The sequence below is a fragment of the Pelmatolapia mariae genome, linkage group LG17 (assembly GCF_036321145.2).
Source record: "Pelmatolapia mariae isolate MD_Pm_ZW linkage group LG17, Pm_UMD_F_2, whole genome shotgun sequence".
Classification (NCBI taxonomy): Eukaryota; Metazoa; Chordata; class Actinopteri; order Cichliformes; family Cichlidae; genus Pelmatolapia; species Pelmatolapia mariae.
The window spans coordinates 134,924-152,886 of record NC_086242.1 but is presented as its reverse complement, the minus strand read 5'-3'; the positions used below and the strand labels follow the sequence as shown (position 1 = coordinate 152,886).

Sequence of the window (17,963 nt, the reverse complement as noted above, 5' to 3'; positions counted from 1 at the left end):
TGGTACAGAGCACTGAGGAAGATAATATTAAGATTAAGATTATATCCTTAAACTTAGTTACAGCACTTTGAGAAAGACATCTACTCTGATGAAATGTATTCCCCACTGCTATGTAACCCATTATTGTAAATTTATATACCATTAGAAAATGATCAGACAAGAGAGGGTTTTCACTGTTAAATGTTCAGTTTCTATGCCATATGTCAGAACAAGATCTAGGGTGTGATTAAAGTGGTGGGTGGGTTATTTTACAGCTTAAAAACTGAGAGAGACACTAAATTAGGCCCAGGTGGACAATAGATAACAACAAAACTGCTTTGTTTTTTTCCCCATTTTCCAACGAAGGGCAGACAAAGCTAAGTGTCAGGTTTTCAAATGATTTCAAACTGTCTCTGGGTCTTTTGATTGTTGATTAATAATTGTTTGGCAAAGTTACTCACCTATCCAAATCATAAAATCCTGGTGTTCCAATCACTTCCATGACCGCAGGTACATAAGCTCAAGCACCTAGACATGCAGATTGCTTCCACAAATACTTGTGAAAGAACGGGTCACTCTCTGGAGCTCAGTGAATTCCAGCATGGTAGTGTGATAGGGTACTACTGTGCAACATGTCTAGTTGTGAAATTTTATCACTACCAAATATTCTAAAGTCAACTGTTAGTGATATTATATTATAGCAAAGTGGAACAACAGCAACTCAATGTAGACCATAGGTAGACCATGTAAAATCACAGAATGCGGTCAGTGGATGCCGCATAGTACAGAGAAGTCGCCAACTTTCTGCAGACTCACTTTCTACGGACCTCCAAACTTCCTGTGGCCTTCAGATGAGCTCAAGAACAGTGTGTAGAGCTCTTCATGGAATGGATTTCCATGGACAAGCAGCTGCATCCAAGCCTTACATCACCAAGTGCAATGCAAAGTGTTGATTGTAGTGGTGTAAAGCATGGCACTACTGGACTCTAGAGAGTCCTTCACTTCTTTAGAGTGCAGAATCTCACTTTCCCACCTGGCAATCCAATGGACAAGTCCTGGTTTGGTGGTTGCCAGGAGAATGGTACTTGTCTGACTGCAGGCCCAAGTGTAAAGTTTAGTGAAGGAATTGGGGTGTGGGATTGTTTTTCAGAAGTCCGACTCTGAAAGGTAAGACAGTTAATGCTTCAGTATACTCAGACATTTTGGACAAATTCATGCTTCTAACCTTTGTGGGAACAGTTTGGAGATGGCCCGTTCTTGTTCCAACATGACTGTGTACCAGTGTACAAAGCAAGGTCCATATAGACATGGATGAGCTAGCGTCCAACATCAATGTCTGACCCCACAAATGCGTTTTTGAAAAAACACTGCTGCTAAACCTTATGGAAAGAAACAAATACTTTTGGCAATATAGTTTATATTTCAGGTAGCTCATTAAATACAAACTAATATGCCGACTTCAGATAAGCCAATGAGTTCGTGTCCCCTGAAAACAAAGGAATAAACAGAAAAAAGAAGGGTTTTGTATATTTTGTATACACATCACATGTCATAAGGGAAATCACCAGTAGCTTGAGTTTAAGAACTGCATATTGTTTTTTGTTTTTCTTATCTCATTGCAAAAGAAAATTCTCAAGATAGGCATCATAGATATACGAAGAGGGTAACATATTGGTATATGCTGTGAAATGTTGTGGAGTGCCAAGGACAATTTAGTCAATAAATGTTCATCTAAGCAGCAGTGTTTGTTATTTTCTGGTAATACAGTGTGAGAAGAACATCTGTTCTGTTCATACCTTGATATTGTTTGTCACCATTTGTAATAAACTACACAACAAGTGCCAGTACACCTGGTGATTTTCCACCTGGAGCAAGTGTGACAAGCGAAATATCATTTCTCCTTCACTTCCTCCCTCACCCTTCATCAAATTCCTATTTTCAGATTTTCTGGAAATGATGCAAAGGCTTCAAATCTATTGACTAAACTACTCATTCTCTAAAAAACAACCGTTTTAGAGACCAAACCATTGTTTCTCAGTGGGTTGGTTGTAGCTCAGGAGGTATAGCGGGTCATCTATTAATCAGAAGGTTGATGGTTTGATCCCCACATAGCCTTGGGAAAAACACTAACTCCAGTTGCCCTCCGATGCATCCGTCAGAGTATGAATGTGTTCTTAGACAGAAAGCACTTGCATAGAAAAACCATATGAAAAAGTGCTTGTGTGAATGAGGCAAGTTGTATCAAAGTGCTTATAGTGGTCAGATCGGGTAGAAAAGCACTATAAAGCAAATTATATAAATTATTTAGGTACAGTGCGCATGCCTTACATGCTGTAAAGGTGCCTTGCACATCATAAGACAACCCTCTTTAGTCCAACCAAAGTGATTCCCGGACCCCAGAGTGTGAAGCACAACCAAATCAAAAGCAGTTTAGTAAAGCTGACTTAGTTGTTGGAAGGCAACCTTCTGTTAGAGCAGACAGCACAAACAGAGACCACCGATACAAATGTGTTGCCGTGTTGGAGAACACTGAGGACTCTGACCCAATTTAACAGCTCTTTGCAGCCGATGGAATTTGTGAGTGAGTGTGTGTTTACATATGTGAGTGTGGTATGAGAAGTGGTCACAGGCAGCTGAAAATACTTGTCCTCGTGAACCTGTTCTGTATCGCTTAATGCCCTGTGATAACTAAGAGTAGTGTAGCACATAGATAACTGATGGCAGTGGCATGAAATGCTTCATTATCACTTTTCCTCTGCTGACACTAGAAGGTCACACAGGCCTACATAGCTACAATTACAACTGAGAGAATCAGCACAAGGCTGTGATGGAGTGCTGACATCAGAGGGCATCAGGGTCTAAAAGCCACTTTGGTGACCACAGAGAGAATTAAAACTTTAAAATCTGAAGAACTTGGAAAGAAAAGCGACTGGACTTCTTGAAGACGTTTCACGTCTCATTTGAGAAGCTTCCTCAGTTCTAAGTCCAAATGGTGGACAGTCCCACGTATCGCCTTGACAACATTAAAATCCCAGTAGGCAATGAATTTTTCGATTATGAATGATCAAAAAAACCGAGATTGAACTATTTGGACCTTCTGACCCTCGCTCTTCTCTTAAGGGTGACCTTGGCCCTTTGGAAAAACTCTGTTCTTTGATGGCAGGTTTTCATTTGAGAAACAAATAAATTCTGTTGTAAGAGCCAGCTTCTTTCAGCTGAGGGCCCTTGCTAAGAACATCTTCTCATCCAGGCTCGACCACTGCAATAGTCTGTATTTTGGCATCAGCCAGGCTCTGTTCAGAACGCTGCAGCCCGACTCCTGACAGGCACACGTAAACACCATCATATTTCCCCAGTCTTGGCTCGTTTACACTCTGCTTCCAGAACGTTCTAGAATCGACTGTAAGATTTTATTGCTCGTTTTTAACTCTTTAAAATAGATTAACTCCTTCGTAGCTCTCTGATCTTTTAACCAAACATACTTCAAACCGAACTGTCAGGTCAGCTGATAAGTTGATTCTGATTGTTACTAGAAGCAGACTGAAACACAGAGGAGATTTTGTGATTGTTGCACCTAAACTTTGGAACAGTCTGCCTCTTCAAATAAGGATCTCTCCAACACTCGACACTTTTAAAACCCATCTTAAGACACATCTTTACTCTCTAGCTTTTAATTGTGACCGAGTTGTTTAGCTTTTGTGTCTTGCTTCTTTATTTTTCACTCTGTACAGCACTTTGGTCAACCTGTGTAGGTTTTAAATGTGCTTATAAATAAATTGACTTAAGAGGGTCATTGACCCACTATTGATAACGCTCCTCATCACATGAGCTAAGGTGTGAAAAAGGGCGTGGGTCATTATCAGCAGAGGTTTCCGGTGAAACCACTGTGAGACCTTTAAAACTGTCATCAGTCAGGTATGCCCATGCTAGGGGTGGGCATTAAACAACCTGGGGTCAACCTCATGGCTGACAGCTTATCAGATCTATGATATCCTTCACCCACTAACAAATCACAGAGTTCAAAGCACAGTTTACTGTACTGAACAACAAGGGGCCTTAGTTGGGACTCCATGTCTCTGAACAAGGCCAAACTGTGAGCAACAGCTTCCAGCTCAGAAGCTTTTTTATGATGGGAAGCCCTCCTGGCATCAGAAGCAAACGAGTGGCCTGTGAAGAGAGTGAAATCCCAAAGTACAACACCAAGATTACTGTTAGTGTGTAGTATGCACTTTGAAACATACAGATGGCACCTTTGGAGTGATGGCTCTGGAATGACTTTCCTTCATTCCCATGTTTCACCGAATCAGGGAAGTTTTTTATAAAACAGCTAGGTGGGAATAAACACAGACATCTGGGTAATTAAGTGTGTCTTTTATTGTTCACACGTCTTTTTTAACGCTGACAGCACGAATGCAAAGCTATCCTGGCTGGGCCTCCCCATACTAGCAAGATGGAGGATCGACCTTTGACCTCTTTGGAGCGGCTCCATTCACACCCATTCATACATGCACTAATTTTCTATGCAGAAGTGCTTTCTGTCTAACACATATGCTATCAATGTAACATGGGTCAGTGTCTTGCCCCACCAGGAACTGAACCATCAACCTTCCAATTAGTAGATGACCTGCTCTATACATGGGCCAAATAACCCTGAGCCACTGACCTGACAGTTGTTAGCATTAACTAATGTTTCCAAACCATAACTTCAGTTTTCAGCAGCACAAACATGTTGTAATACGGGACGTACGTAAACCGAAGGGTTTGTTGTTGTTTGCAGTTTCTAAAATGGAAACCGACGGGCAGTCATTCTGAAAGACTTTTCTCTTTTGAATATTCATTATTGCTCATTAATAAGAAAAGTATTTCTGATCAGATTACTTCATTAGTTGATGGAATCATCGATAGATTACTCGATTACGAAAATAATCAATCGCTGCAGAGGTGTTGGGACTGTTTCAAAACTGGAGTTTCTGAAAAAAACTTTGCAAAAATAAATAACAAAAACCAAAATACTCGACAAAGTCTTTTGACGTCTCCTCATCATCAGCGCGTATGATGAAATCCTGACCGACTGGAAACACCTATGGTTTAGGAGAATACTGCAGCGGCTTCTTGCGCCGCGGGTATAAATGGCTGCATCTGTGCGATGACCACTGCGAAGGGTATATTGGCACCTCAACTGTTCATCTTCATACTTTTTTTTTAACTTCTGTAGGTTTCCTGTAGATTTTCAGTGTAAAACAAACAGTAGTAGCAGTGAATGGGATTGGTTGGGTTTTCTTCACGTTGGAGCTTGTTGAGCAGATGGTTTGATTAAGGACTCCCGCCAGCTTTTTATGGTGCTTACAGTAACGAGTGTTATAGTGATGCTAGAAAAGCTTCCTGCACTGCACCTGTTCTTTCCACTGCTCTCTGCCGTGTGTAGACAGACGATGAGTGCCACCAATCGTCTGTGGCTTTAACAAACCATCGAAGCAAAAGTTTTACATTTAAGATTTGATTTCCAACAACTGAGTGACTCAATGAATTATTCCAGCCCTAACTGAAACCCACAGTGATTCCCAGTAAGGGTCTGTGCTTTGCACAACTGGAATCCCATCACTGTGCTGCCTTTGGTCTCCTCCAGTGTATCAAACACACACAGGAGGAGGTAAAAAACAAAAACAGACCTTGTGCTCTGTTAACAGTCTGGTTACTTTGTGGAACTAAAGAGGGTAACGAACATCTTCTGTTCACGCTTTCAAGCCAAAATTCAGGCTAGTTGTTATTTTAAAAAATTAAATGATGTTTGAGTGTGACGATCTAAAACACATCCATTCTTCTAAACTGGGGAAAGCGGGCCTCTTCTACTGAGCTTTTCTCTGTTTATGTTGGAGTCTCGTTCAGGTTCTGGATAGTGTTCTGCAGAATCAGCCCGGAGCACGCAGGCGTCACACTACAATTTAAAAATCAACAGTCCTATCGTCACTGGAGCCACTGTACAAAACTCTTTTCATGTGATTGTATGGACCAAAAATACTTTTGTGCTGCAGGGTTGATTACAATCTCACATCTAACCCTGAACATCGAAGCGCCGAGAGTTCAGCTGTTTCCAAACTTACAGATATGTTAACCAAGGGAAAACCTCCTAAAAGTGTAACCTGCTCATGTCTTCACAGGAAAATTAAACGTCTACGTATTCAGTCCAAACAAATCGAGGGGCTACATATTTGTTCATCTTCTTTGATTCTCTGTGTTAATAAAAAACCGTCTGTTTCAAGTCTAACTAAAGAAAGTAACACTTCATTGCGTTTTCCACTCAACAACAAGGTGAATATTGTGACACGCTGCGATGATACACCTGCTGCTTGGTCTGTGGTGTTTTTGTCTTCGGGACCACGCTGTTGTTTTTCTGTGTAGCCATTTTTCTCGTTGCCAGGATTCAAAAACGACGGTTTTGATTTTCGTGAATGAGATGCTCTCACCACTCATTGATGCAGCTGACTAGCCAATCAGTGACATGCAGTCTGTTCACTTTACTTGGCCTAGCAGGTACTAAAAAAGTAGCTGGTACCAAGTACAAGGTATTACCACCTAATGGAAAACCCAAAAACCAAGTTGAGCCGTGCCGAGCGGACTTGAGTAGGTATTACTGGAAAAAGGCTTTAAAGTTACTGTGTTCGAGGTGTCGAGTAGATCTGTGTTATGAAAAACACACACCTGCTAATGTAACAGTTGTTCTATGATAAACATGCACGTCCTTACCAAGCTCGTTAAGGCTCTGAGCCGCCTTGGTGATCTCCCTGCTGCCTCCTTGCAGCTGTCCCTGAAGCCTCTTGCTCAGGTACAAGATGCGAATGATCCTCCGCAGAAGGTCACAGGCACCCTGCAGCAGTGAAGAAGGGAGGTGTTGAGACAACTGACGTTAACAAGAACTGAGAATTAGACAACTAATTCCATTAATTGAGACACGGCAAAAAAGCAGTCAAGAACAACATGTTTCCAGTATGCTTCTCATTTTCATGTCGCATTAAACAGTTTCTGATAGGCCTGTGCGATATGACGACATATATCAGATGATGAAATTAAAACATCTATTGTTTCATATTATACACTATTGTTTGTTTTGTGGTGTCGCAAAATAAACCGTTTACGCAATATTTTTTCATCGTTTGGATGGTCACCATGTGGATGCAGAGAATCCCAGCATGACCAGTGAAGACGAGGCAGAACCAGGCAGCTCCAAACAGAAGGACCAGTCCAAACAAATCAAGGACCTTATTCCTAAATGAGGGGATCCCTCTGTAGCACGGACATGGTTTGGTTATTGAAAGTCTGACATGGACCAGAAAACTGTACTCTGCAAATTATGCAGGAAACCAGTCCCCACTTCAGACTCAAACACGGCAAACCTGTTCAACCACCTACACAAGAATCACGTGAGTGTGGAGAGAGTTTATGGATGAGAAGCAAAAAGCCGTCAGGTGCTCAAAATAAACCTTAGACTGAAACGTTAGAACGGGCTTTTCCCTGCAGCACACCGTGTAATAAATACTCACAAAGCAAATGTCATGCATCGAACAAAACACTCGACATCCAGCTGAAAACACGTCACACAGGTTGAGTTGCCCGAGATTCACAGAATTTACAATAAACGCACATTTTGTGATATATATCGTTATCGGGATGAGAAACGTCTTATATCATGAGATTTTGGTCATATCGCACAGCCCTAGTTTCTGATGTATAAACTGCAAATAAACTGTATTTAATTGTTAGTTAAGTGAGAATGTGTGGGGTGAAAAATGTAAACCTTTTTGTTACAGAAAAAAAATTATGTGTAGACTGATATTTACACAGTTTTACTCATATTTAATTATTTTTACTTATTACAGCCACAACTCTGCGATTGCAACTTCTCAAACCAGTAAATACGAGTCCTCTCAAATCACAAATTCACACATTCTGCGCCTTCACAACTTCTGCAACACTTCTTTTTCTTGGACTTTGTTGCTAAACTTGCACTTGTAGCTGGGGTAAGAAGTGGCGGTCAGTCAATCAGAAAGCAGGAGACCAAGCTCTCTCATCCTCGCTGATGTTGGATGCACAACCACAGAGCGCCACGGCAAGTTTTCCTTCCAAGCTGTGTTTCAGTGCATTAGCACTGCGATTAACGAGGAAATCAACACAGGTGCAGAAATCCTTTGCGTTTTGCTACATGTTTACCTTAATAGAGAAACGTGCTCAGCACAGGCACACACACCTGTGAAATGCTCAGTTAGCCAGCAAGCACTGCCCCCATTAGTTTTCCTGTCTGTGACACTGTGTGAATTGTGATCAATGGTTTATCACCGATGTGCTACAACTATCTACTTATGTGAACCGCTGCTGAAGCACAATGATTCAAAGAACAGACACAGTGTGGAGTCGGTATAATCAAAAAGTAGAATAGCAGATGGAGCTACTGTGATGTCACCTATTGGCTGCTCACGTCCAGTTTTGAAGGCTGGAGATGAGTGCTTACACCATCTCCATCTTGGTTTTAAAAGAAAACTGGTTGTGATAAAGAAAAACAGATCTTAAACGGGAAACGTATCTGCGTACACTTTTCGGTCGGTCACTTGGAAACCGTGAAAAAACATCAACGACCAAAATAAACCATGAAAAGCACAGACAGTGGCAGCCCTGACACCGTTTAACACTGAACTTGGCTCTCAGACCAACAACAGCAGGGGCGCCCCACAGACCAGCTGCAGGACATCCTCTATACTGCCTCCATCTGACCACAGAGCTCACTGCAGGCAGACGGACGGGCCCTGGAGCGGAGCGGCATGATTCCACTTAACTGTGAAACCACACGCCGACTGGCCTGGACCTGTCATTGACAAGCCAATAGCCAATGAGTGTGCAGTTTAAAATGTTTTATACAGTCTATGCAAAGTATCAGACTTTGTAAAATGTCACCCTTTTACAAATAAAACTACTAAAATCGATCTGCTGAGAACTGTTTAGTTTAACCTTTGCACTCAGATGTTGTAGATGATCCCACACTGACAGCTGCTGAGTCTCATACTAGAAGCACAAAACAGCTGACATGCACAACACAGAGGCATCAGCCACAGAGGGACTCCTGAAACATGCTGACCTTTCTACAGCTGCTGTTTCATCAATATTTAACCCCGATTTTCCTCGTCTGCACGAGCAGGAGACGTGGAGCGCTGTGTTCTCACAGAGCTGCACAAACAGCAGCTCGGGGTTCAGGCCAACAAAAGCCGACCTTCTCGTCTGGACCGTGGTCTCTCTGGGTTTTCAAAGGTTTTTCACCCAAACTGTCACGCAAAGAGTCGTCATCTATCATTTCAAACGACACTCATTCATTTATTCACAAATGACATGATATTCAATGACAGATTTTCACACAGCTACAAAAACTATTCGATAGTATGTTCAACTCACCTGCAGCCTGGCGAGCTGAGTGATCCTGGCCACAATCTTGTTGTATGGCTCAACAATCTTTGTCCTTATCCTGAAAGGACATCAGTGTTTGATCAGACAGAGCTTTACTGCAGCAAAAACTGTACCTGGAACAACCTGGAATAACCTGGAACCTCACACCAGCTTTTGGAATCTGCATACAGGCTGAGGTTTGTTACATTAGTCAAGGCAAGTTTCCATGTTTTATTACAATCTGTGGCAAAGCCGCACAATCGACTGAATTTCAATACCAGTCATCGGGTTCTCACGATTAAATAAACAGAATCCGATGATATCTAAAACGTCAAAGAAAATCAAGTTCTCCTTCAATCAGCGCCTGACCACGTGCCTTCATCTGCCCCTCACAGCTGTTTCCTGCACAGTTTAGCTCGACGCTTCCTGGATGTAACACTAACTTAAACCAATACAAAAAAAAAAATCAAATGTCTGCCACTGCAGAAGATGAAGAGTTTGTCCCCCAGCACCTGTGGACTGTTCAATGATTGTGAACATCAACGTGAAAGCGTCTTGACTTGTTAAAGATGTAGCCAGGCGCCACCCTATGCCAGGAGGAAAGAACAGCACATCACCCACCGTTGTATCCGACTCTTTCTGGAGCAGCTAGTACCAAAGCACACAGGGTTTTTGCTTTCCCAAAGACTGACCCACCTTCACTTTGGCCTCCTGTCTATGAGGGTCGGGTAAACTTTGAGCTGCTGACAACAGGAGCAAAATATACATTCTCTGTATCTTTAGCTTCTGTCTGTCCTGAAGAGAATCCCTCCATCTTTGCCCCTTTTTGTTGTTTTCCCTTGGGAATACTGCATCCCATCCACATATTCTGCAGTCAGACGGTAGCCTGATTTGCCCTGGTTTCTGTGAATGATAGATACCAAAACTTGGTGAATACCCCCGTTTGTTATCATGTTCCAGAGGAGGATCAGCATGAGCGCTGCTGACGATCCTTTCCATGCACATAGTGGTCTTTTTTCTTTGGTTTCTTTTCAAAGCACATCCAAGAGATGTGAGACACCCGCTTGTTCTCGGTTTTTAGACAGACGCTGTTTTGGTGTTCATGATGTGAAGAAAAAGCTCATCTTTAACTGACGGTGCCCGTCTGTTATCATCTGCGGCATGACTAAAGCTCTGGTAGCCAATGTTATCCTGAACTGGCTTTCCAGAAGGCCTGTTTGCTCACTCACCTGTAAGCCTCACATGGTCAGAAAAAAACTGAGCTGGACGTTCTCCAGAATGCTGGTCTTCAATAGGTTCACAGTAGGTTTGTGGGCTAATGTCTCCTACCCATCAGAAGTCAAGGCATTGGGCATATTGTGCATGGCGTGGTCCATAATAACGACTGTGGAGCTCATGGACACAGATAATGTCCCTTACGAGCAGTGAGAGGATTTCAGCTGCTGGGTCAAGAGGTAGTGGCTTTGAGATGAGGCTGATGAGTAGCGGCCTCTGGTGTGGGAATTTCCTTTCTATTATTGGGAATCGAGCTAAACTCGTTGGTAGTCCAAGGGACACACAACCATCTACAGCTTGTATTATGAAGCCAATGGCCCTTCTTCCACACACAAAACTTGCTTTTGTTAAGGACTTCCTCTGGGACACACACTGACTAAACACACCTTTGAACTTTGCCTTCCCTGCAGACCTCTGTGCAGCTGGATGTTGTAATAGGAGAGTTCTTCCTGGTTTGCTCCCCACCTTGCTCCTCCTCTGAAATCCAAGACCGTCGTGTCATCCATGGAGGTGGACCGTCAGGAAAAGCCGGCATGTGAAGAGCACTCGGAACAGCGCATAACAGTATTGCAATCTCTAGCTTTGTGGTTCATAGACATGCAGCATTTTTAATAAATGGAATGCTTTTTGAGGAAACTTTTAAAGAGTGGTTTCTTATGAATGGGACGATCTTTGTGTGGATCCATACCAGGCTTCATGGCTACAGTCTCAGTCTTACTACAGAGTGTCAGAGAGAGTCAGGGGTGTCATGTTGGAGCTCTGAAGGGAAAAGTTTGGGTCCGTTTTCATTTCTGTGTGATAATTAACAAAATGAAAGAATGAGAATAATGGCTAATGAACAAAGTGCTCGTTTGTATCTAGTCCCCTGAGTCAAGTTCTTAAGTTTTTGCCCATGACTAAAGTGTGCATTAACGTCTTCATCAGTGTACTGTCATGACACAGCAGGGAATAAAGGAAGGCCGGGGACCATGACTTCACTTTTACCATCGTCACTGTCTGTAGCAGTTTCTGGCACCTTTGCTGCAGCTAGAGCAGCTTCAGTTTTGCCTCCTTCATTAAGCGCATAAAGAGTTGCATCAATGCGCGTTCTTTCAACCTCCGAGTCTATTTGACGTCTGGCGAATTCTGCTCTGGTGGGAGACGATTTTGCTTCTACTGGCTTGTATGAGCTTTGCAGGAATGACATTGACTTTGCAGCCTCACCTTCAGAATTGATGCTTGACATGTTTCCAGCTCACAAAGACCTAGAGTGTATCCGGTCCACTGTGATGCTCTGGATGTTTATTCTTTTCACTCTATTGATCTCAGCACTACACTTCTTTAGTTCATTGTTTATTTTGTTAACAGACCACATTAGATGCCCAGTTACAGAAATCCAAAGGCAGTAAAAGGAAAGCAGTGGGTGAATGTGAAGAACTAAGCCAAACATGTCTACATATTTCATGTTAACATTAACAGTATATAGACTGGCTACAGTCAGAGGCAAACACATTTACCTGTCAACAGCTGCCTGTAGAGCACTAATCCTCGTCTGCATCATCTGAAGGACGCCTGAAAACAACATCAGAATTTTACTCCTTCAGGATATTTTGAACTTGGAGCTACTTTGTTTCCAGACTTATTCCAAGCAACATAAGATCTCTCCTGTGGTAAAGTGCAGGAACTGCAAGCATCTGAAAAGCCCATTAAGAATGTACTCCTTTAGTACTTCTGCAAATGTTACCCATCCATCCTCTTAATGATCAAAGTTCAGGTTCATTTGAAAAGTGTAAGTGTAATATTAAAGCAGAAGTGGTTTTACGGTGTAATAACAGTAATTAATTCCTTCCTAAGTACCAGCAGTTCTAAAAATAGCCACCGTTCACAGCTGATCAAATGTTGACTGTAGTAGAACTAATCAAAGCACAGCATTTGTTCGGTATAGTGATTCACACGATGAAGCCTAAATCGCTAAAAATCAATTTGTCTATAAAAGAAGTTGACAGATCTGAATTTATGAGAGTAGCTTGTGGAAAAGTGGCAATTTACCTTCCAGAGACTCTATCCCAGTAGCCTGAGCAAGTAAGTCTTCATGTCTGGCCACAACCTGGAAAATATAAATATAAATATAAGAAGACTGCACGTCATGGTAACTGTTTGTGCTTTATATGACATATTAATGTTTGATTTAAGTTGCTTTTAGTCACATTTTATATATTCACATTGTTATTTGCAGAGATGGGCAGTCCAATTACTTTTTCAAGTAACGAGTAAAGTAAGGGATTACTATTGCAAAAAAGGTAATTAGATTACCGTTACTTTCCCGTAAGCACGCTGCGTTACTGCGTTACTAAAACCGTGATTTATTTTGTGAGTGTCTCATGACAGTGACGTAAGCGAGTGCGACGTTCGTGACAACAGCTGTGTGCAGATCAACAATGGATAATATATCGAGTGCAGGAGAGAGTATGAGCGTGCAGCGTTTAAAGCGTGGAAGTACTGACCTTACTTTGAGTTTGATTCCATAAAAAGTGACAAAAACATTAGCGTCTGTTGTGCGTGGGAAGAAAACTTCTTTTTACAGCGAAAAACTCCCTAAACGTCTGAGCAAGCACCGAGTGCGCTACCACGTAATGGGAAATTCACAGAGAAACTCCCAGATCCTTTCACTGACCGCTGCGGCTCACCTGCACCAGGGCAAACCTCCACCTGCTTTACAGGTGAAAATAGAGCAACAGGACCACTAGTCTTTGATTTTATTTATTTTCTGCTGTTTTACTTGCATCTATTTGAAAGAGTGAGTGTAAACACAAAAAAATATTTTATTTTATGTGCTGGAAATAGGTTTAAATGTTAAACAAATTTCTTCCAGTCAGAGAATGTTGCATATAATTTAATCTTTGCTTGATGAATAAAGTTAAAAGATTAAAACTAATAAAACAAATTTTAAAAAGAGACGTTTCCATTTGATTACATTGTGTATGATGGATTATGCAGAAAAAGTAGAACTGGACTGAAAGATCTATCGTTTTATCACCTATTCAGGTTGTAAATCATGTTTTTAAAAAGTAACTAAGTAACTAATTACTTTTGAAAATAAGTAATCAGTAAAGTAACAGGATTACTTTTTTGGGGAAGTAATCAGTAATTAGTTACTGATTACTTTTTTCAAGTAACTTGACCAACACTGGTTATTTGATTCTAACTTTCAGTACTTCTAAAGTGGCTAAAATTCAGTGGACTACCTTAGTGTTGGTATTTGTTGTTAAAACAATAATAGTAACTTTTGAATGGCTTAAATTTTGTTGTGACGTCCAGCATCTTGCCCAAAAATACTTTGGCAATCATGTTTTGCATTCGTCAACACATCCTACAGGTCAGCTCAGGATAGATCCAGCGCTCGTCCTGAGCTGTCACACTGATACAGACATTTAAACTTACACTGGGTTCATCTATTTGGATCTGCTTAGTTTTCTCACAGTAATTTGGGAATGCTGGTTATTACTGAAAGTTTATAAATTAGGGCATTCTGAGGGAAACATGGCCCAGGTGTGCTGGATTTGTACCTGGGTGTGTAGCTCCTTGTCCAGCTGACTGATGCCTTGTGCCAGCTTGGCCAGCTGTTCAGCGATTACAGCATGGTGAATGGCCTGAGCGGTGTACGTCTTCACATCAAAGTCCTTTACTAGGAAATCAGCATAACACTCTGCAAACACAGCAGTCAGTTTTCAAGCCATTAACTCTCCCAGTTTCACATATTAGACAGCCAGCACATAATCAGACACGTCACTGTCTAATTATACAATTAGCGACTTGATGGGTACCAATGTGGTTTCTACTTTTTTTTGTCACAAATACTAATTTAGCCAAATAAATTGTACAAACAATGCAAACCAGGTTATTAATGTTAATGTCGCTTCTTCACTGGCTAAAGGATTTTTTACAGTCCTGCGAGACTCTCGCAGCTTTTGATAAAATGCCTTCAAACTATCGAAGATCGTATTTAGAGTCGATGCACCGAGTCTGCCATGATAAAACTCATTTTACCATCCTTCAAAAGTGAATTCGTGGAAGCTTCTCTACCGTCCTCCATCTTGACAGTTCCGTGTGTGACGTAAGTGTGACGGAGTCCGGAAGCTACATGAATCTTAAAGGGCCACACAAACACCAAAGAGCTCCCCACAAAGGGCGCCAAAACGTCTCTATCGCCCCCTGGTGTCTGGCTGCAGTATAGGTCATAAAGCCCGTCTCCTTCATGTTAGCGGATGGGACTGAGGTCAGGCTAAAACAAAGTTCCCCTCAAATACATTTTTTCCCAAAGAAAAAAAAAACTGCCATTATTAGCACTTCTTATCTTGCTGATTTGTGTTCAAGGAGTTTCCTTTCTCATAAGTGTAATTCTAATAATTCTAATAATTCTGAATGGCGTTAAATTGGTGTGCAGTGTCACCGTAACATCTAAGATGAGCAGTCGTCTGGGTGCAGTTTCCCCCTCCAGGGGCAAGGGTACCTAGACCCGGTTCTTAGAGTACGCTTGGGGAGTGTGATTGTGTGTACAGTGTCTCTTTATGTCTGTCTCCACGTTGGTTGAGTGTGGAGTAATTGCCTATGAGAGCATGAGGGTGGGAATGGATGTTTGTATTTGCCTGTGCCTGTATGTCCGTGTCTATATGTCAGGTTGGGTATCAGACGCCACCTCTCTGGGGACATCTCAGGCCCTCCAAGGTTTGGAGGCCTATCTCCCCCCACCACTTCCCCTGCCGGTGGCAGACGCCCTCAGACATCGGTGCGTTGGTGGTTCCTTGTGTCCGGGGGTGGGCGTCCAGGTACACACCGGCTCACTCCTTGGTGGCTGCTTATCGGGGCCTGGAACCTGGGGCTCGCTCGGGCCACTTCGGGGGTGGGGTGCCCTCGGCCTCTCGGCCTGGGGCTCGGTCACTCAGGCACAGCTGGCTGCCGGCGGAGCTCACGGGCACGTCACTGCAACCCCCCCTGGCTTCTGCTCCGCGGCTGCTGAGTGATCCCTCATCTGGGACACTCCTCAGCTCTTTCTGGGATAGTGGCGCGGCTGCCCCTCTGTTGGTCTTCCTTGGTCTCTTGTGTTCTGGGGGCCTCTGGATGTCTGGAGTTTTGATCTCCTCCATACCTGCTTCATGCCCTGGAGGATGGGACTGTGGCCCCCCCACACCCTCTAGCAGATCATTACATGAAGGAACCTTTTAAATACAAGCGCGCTCATGCTCACAGGTGTACACACGGGTGATCACACACACAAACTACACCCTTTTTGGCTCCTACCTCAAAGCACACTGTGCGCTGTCGATCTTACGTGCTGCACAATAATGTTTAATATTAAGTATTTAGTGTTATATTCCCATATATCATTGTGATGTTGTTTATTCTATTACTCTCGTTTTCTTCTGCTTGTTTTCTTTTTTCTTTCTCAACAGGTGATCCAGGTGATCGATATATGTATTTTTTGTCTGCTTATTTTGTTGGTTTTTGTTATTTGCCCTTTATCCTCGTCCCTCTTCTCCGCTGTTTTTTTTTTCTTTCCCCCTCTTTCTTTCTCCCTTCTCTTTTCCCCTGTCCCGTATCTAGCAAGTAAAAAATAAATAAATAAATAAAATAAACAATAAAAGGTAAATCAAATGGACCATTACGGCAAGGCTGGGATGGTCCATTTGGTAAAGTAAATCCGTTGGGCATCTTTCTTCGCCTTTAGACAATAATTCTGATGGCAAAAGAACCAAACGGGACAGGTTTATAAAAAAAAAAAGAAAAAAAAGATGAGCAGTCGTCAGTTAATATGTGCACATGAGTGATTTTACCCTGATTAAAGAAATCACTGTGAGCCTGAATGTTGATTAGACATTAGATCTGCTGCTCTGACTGAACTGAAGGATGTTGGGACCTCCAGCTGAAGATGAGACACTAAAACGGTTTATATAAGAAACTGAGAAACTGAGACCAGGCTGCTCAGTCACTAACCAGCATTACAGTTACTGTACAATTATTACTACTGTACTGTACTCTTAGACTGTAATGTACGTTCATGAGGGGGGCACCTGGCCCTCTCCTGATGGGTGCCCGAAGTGCCCTTTTCTTTATTTTTTATGTGTGCGTGTGGACTCCTGCCCCTTAACAACAATAGCATTTAACTATTAATCACAGTTTTGCTAATCAAAAGGATCTGGCTTGCATCAGTCACATGATGACCATTAGCCAATGATCGTCCTTGACGCCAGAGCGCGCTGGTTACGAGCCAGGAACGAGCTCACAAAGACCACGTGCATGTTTTGCCTCCTGGGTGGTGCGGAGCTGTAGGGAAAACACATAAATTAACTGGGAAACACAGAATAATGGATGGCATTTATATAGCGCTTTTTGAGACCCTCAAAGCACTTTACAATTCCACTATTCATTCACTCTCACTTTCACACACTGGTGAAGGCAGCTACAGTTGTAGCCACAACTGCCCAGGGGCAGACTGACAGAAGCGAGGCTGCCATATCGCGCCATCGGCCCCTCTGGCCAACACCAGTAGGCAGTAGGTGAAGTGTCTTGCCCAAGTACACAACGACCGAGACAGACAGAGCTGGGGATCGAGCCGGCAACCTTCTGGTTACAAGATGAGCTTCCCACCCCCCTGACTGATGCAACAGAAACCAGTGTACAGTGTAGTCTACAGCACACAGGAGTCTTAGTTTATTATGTACACGCTGGTAAATTGTCTTGTGGCAACTGACGAATTGAAACAAATGAGCTGTGTGTGCAACAACGACTGCTTGATTTTTGTTAGTTTTTTTCTTTTTGTTGTAAAAAAAAGAAGTAAAATCTTCATTAAAAACTAAGTCATAAAAAAATGTTAGAATTAAAAACACACCAGAAGGTTTTGTAGAAGTGTAATTTGTTCTTTTCAGTTAAGAACAGGACTCAGAATCATTATCATCAACAGCTACGTTCACCTTGAAGAAAAACAAGTGATAGAGACCTTCAGGGCCAAGTTCAGTCTGGGTGTGCTCACTTCATCATCAGAAACATCAGGAGGACTGAGGATCATTCCAGGACAGCCAGAGAGAAATCCCCCTCAGACTTCGACCACATCATGGACAAAACCCAGCACTCTATGAACAATGTGATAGCAACCTTTGTTTTGTGTAATGTTAAAAGTACTGCACAGAGATACTGAACGTCTGCATAATGCTCTTATTTTCAGTCCTGTAGAAATTATGTACTTAAAATACAAATGATGTTGTCTGGTTACCCTCGTATGAATGTGAATGAATGTGAAAGTGAAGCTG

At 42.4% G+C, this 17,963-nt stretch overlaps 1 protein-coding gene across 1 annotated transcript in view; it reads right to left on the bottom strand.

Annotated features, from left to right (window-relative positions):
* cog5 (component of oligomeric golgi complex 5) overlaps positions 1 to 14,766 on the bottom strand; it is a 49,377-nt gene extending 34,611 nt beyond the window's left edge. Inside the window, exons 1-6 of the mRNA XM_063460827.1 lie at positions 14,707 to 14,766; positions 14,226 to 14,365; positions 12,709 to 12,766; positions 12,177 to 12,231; positions 9,415 to 9,484; positions 6,724 to 6,844 (exon numbers count right to left, since the gene is read on the bottom strand). Coding sequence (XP_063316897.1) covers positions 6,724 to 6,844; positions 9,415 to 9,484; positions 12,177 to 12,231; positions 12,709 to 12,766; positions 14,226 to 14,365; positions 14,707 to 14,752 — 490 coding nt within the window. The 5' untranslated portion in view covers positions 14,753 to 14,766. The remainder of the gene's footprint in view (positions 1 to 6,723; positions 6,845 to 9,414; positions 9,485 to 12,176; positions 12,232 to 12,708; positions 12,767 to 14,225; positions 14,366 to 14,706) is intronic.
* Between the last annotated feature and the right edge of the window lie 3,197 nt (positions 14,767 to 17,963).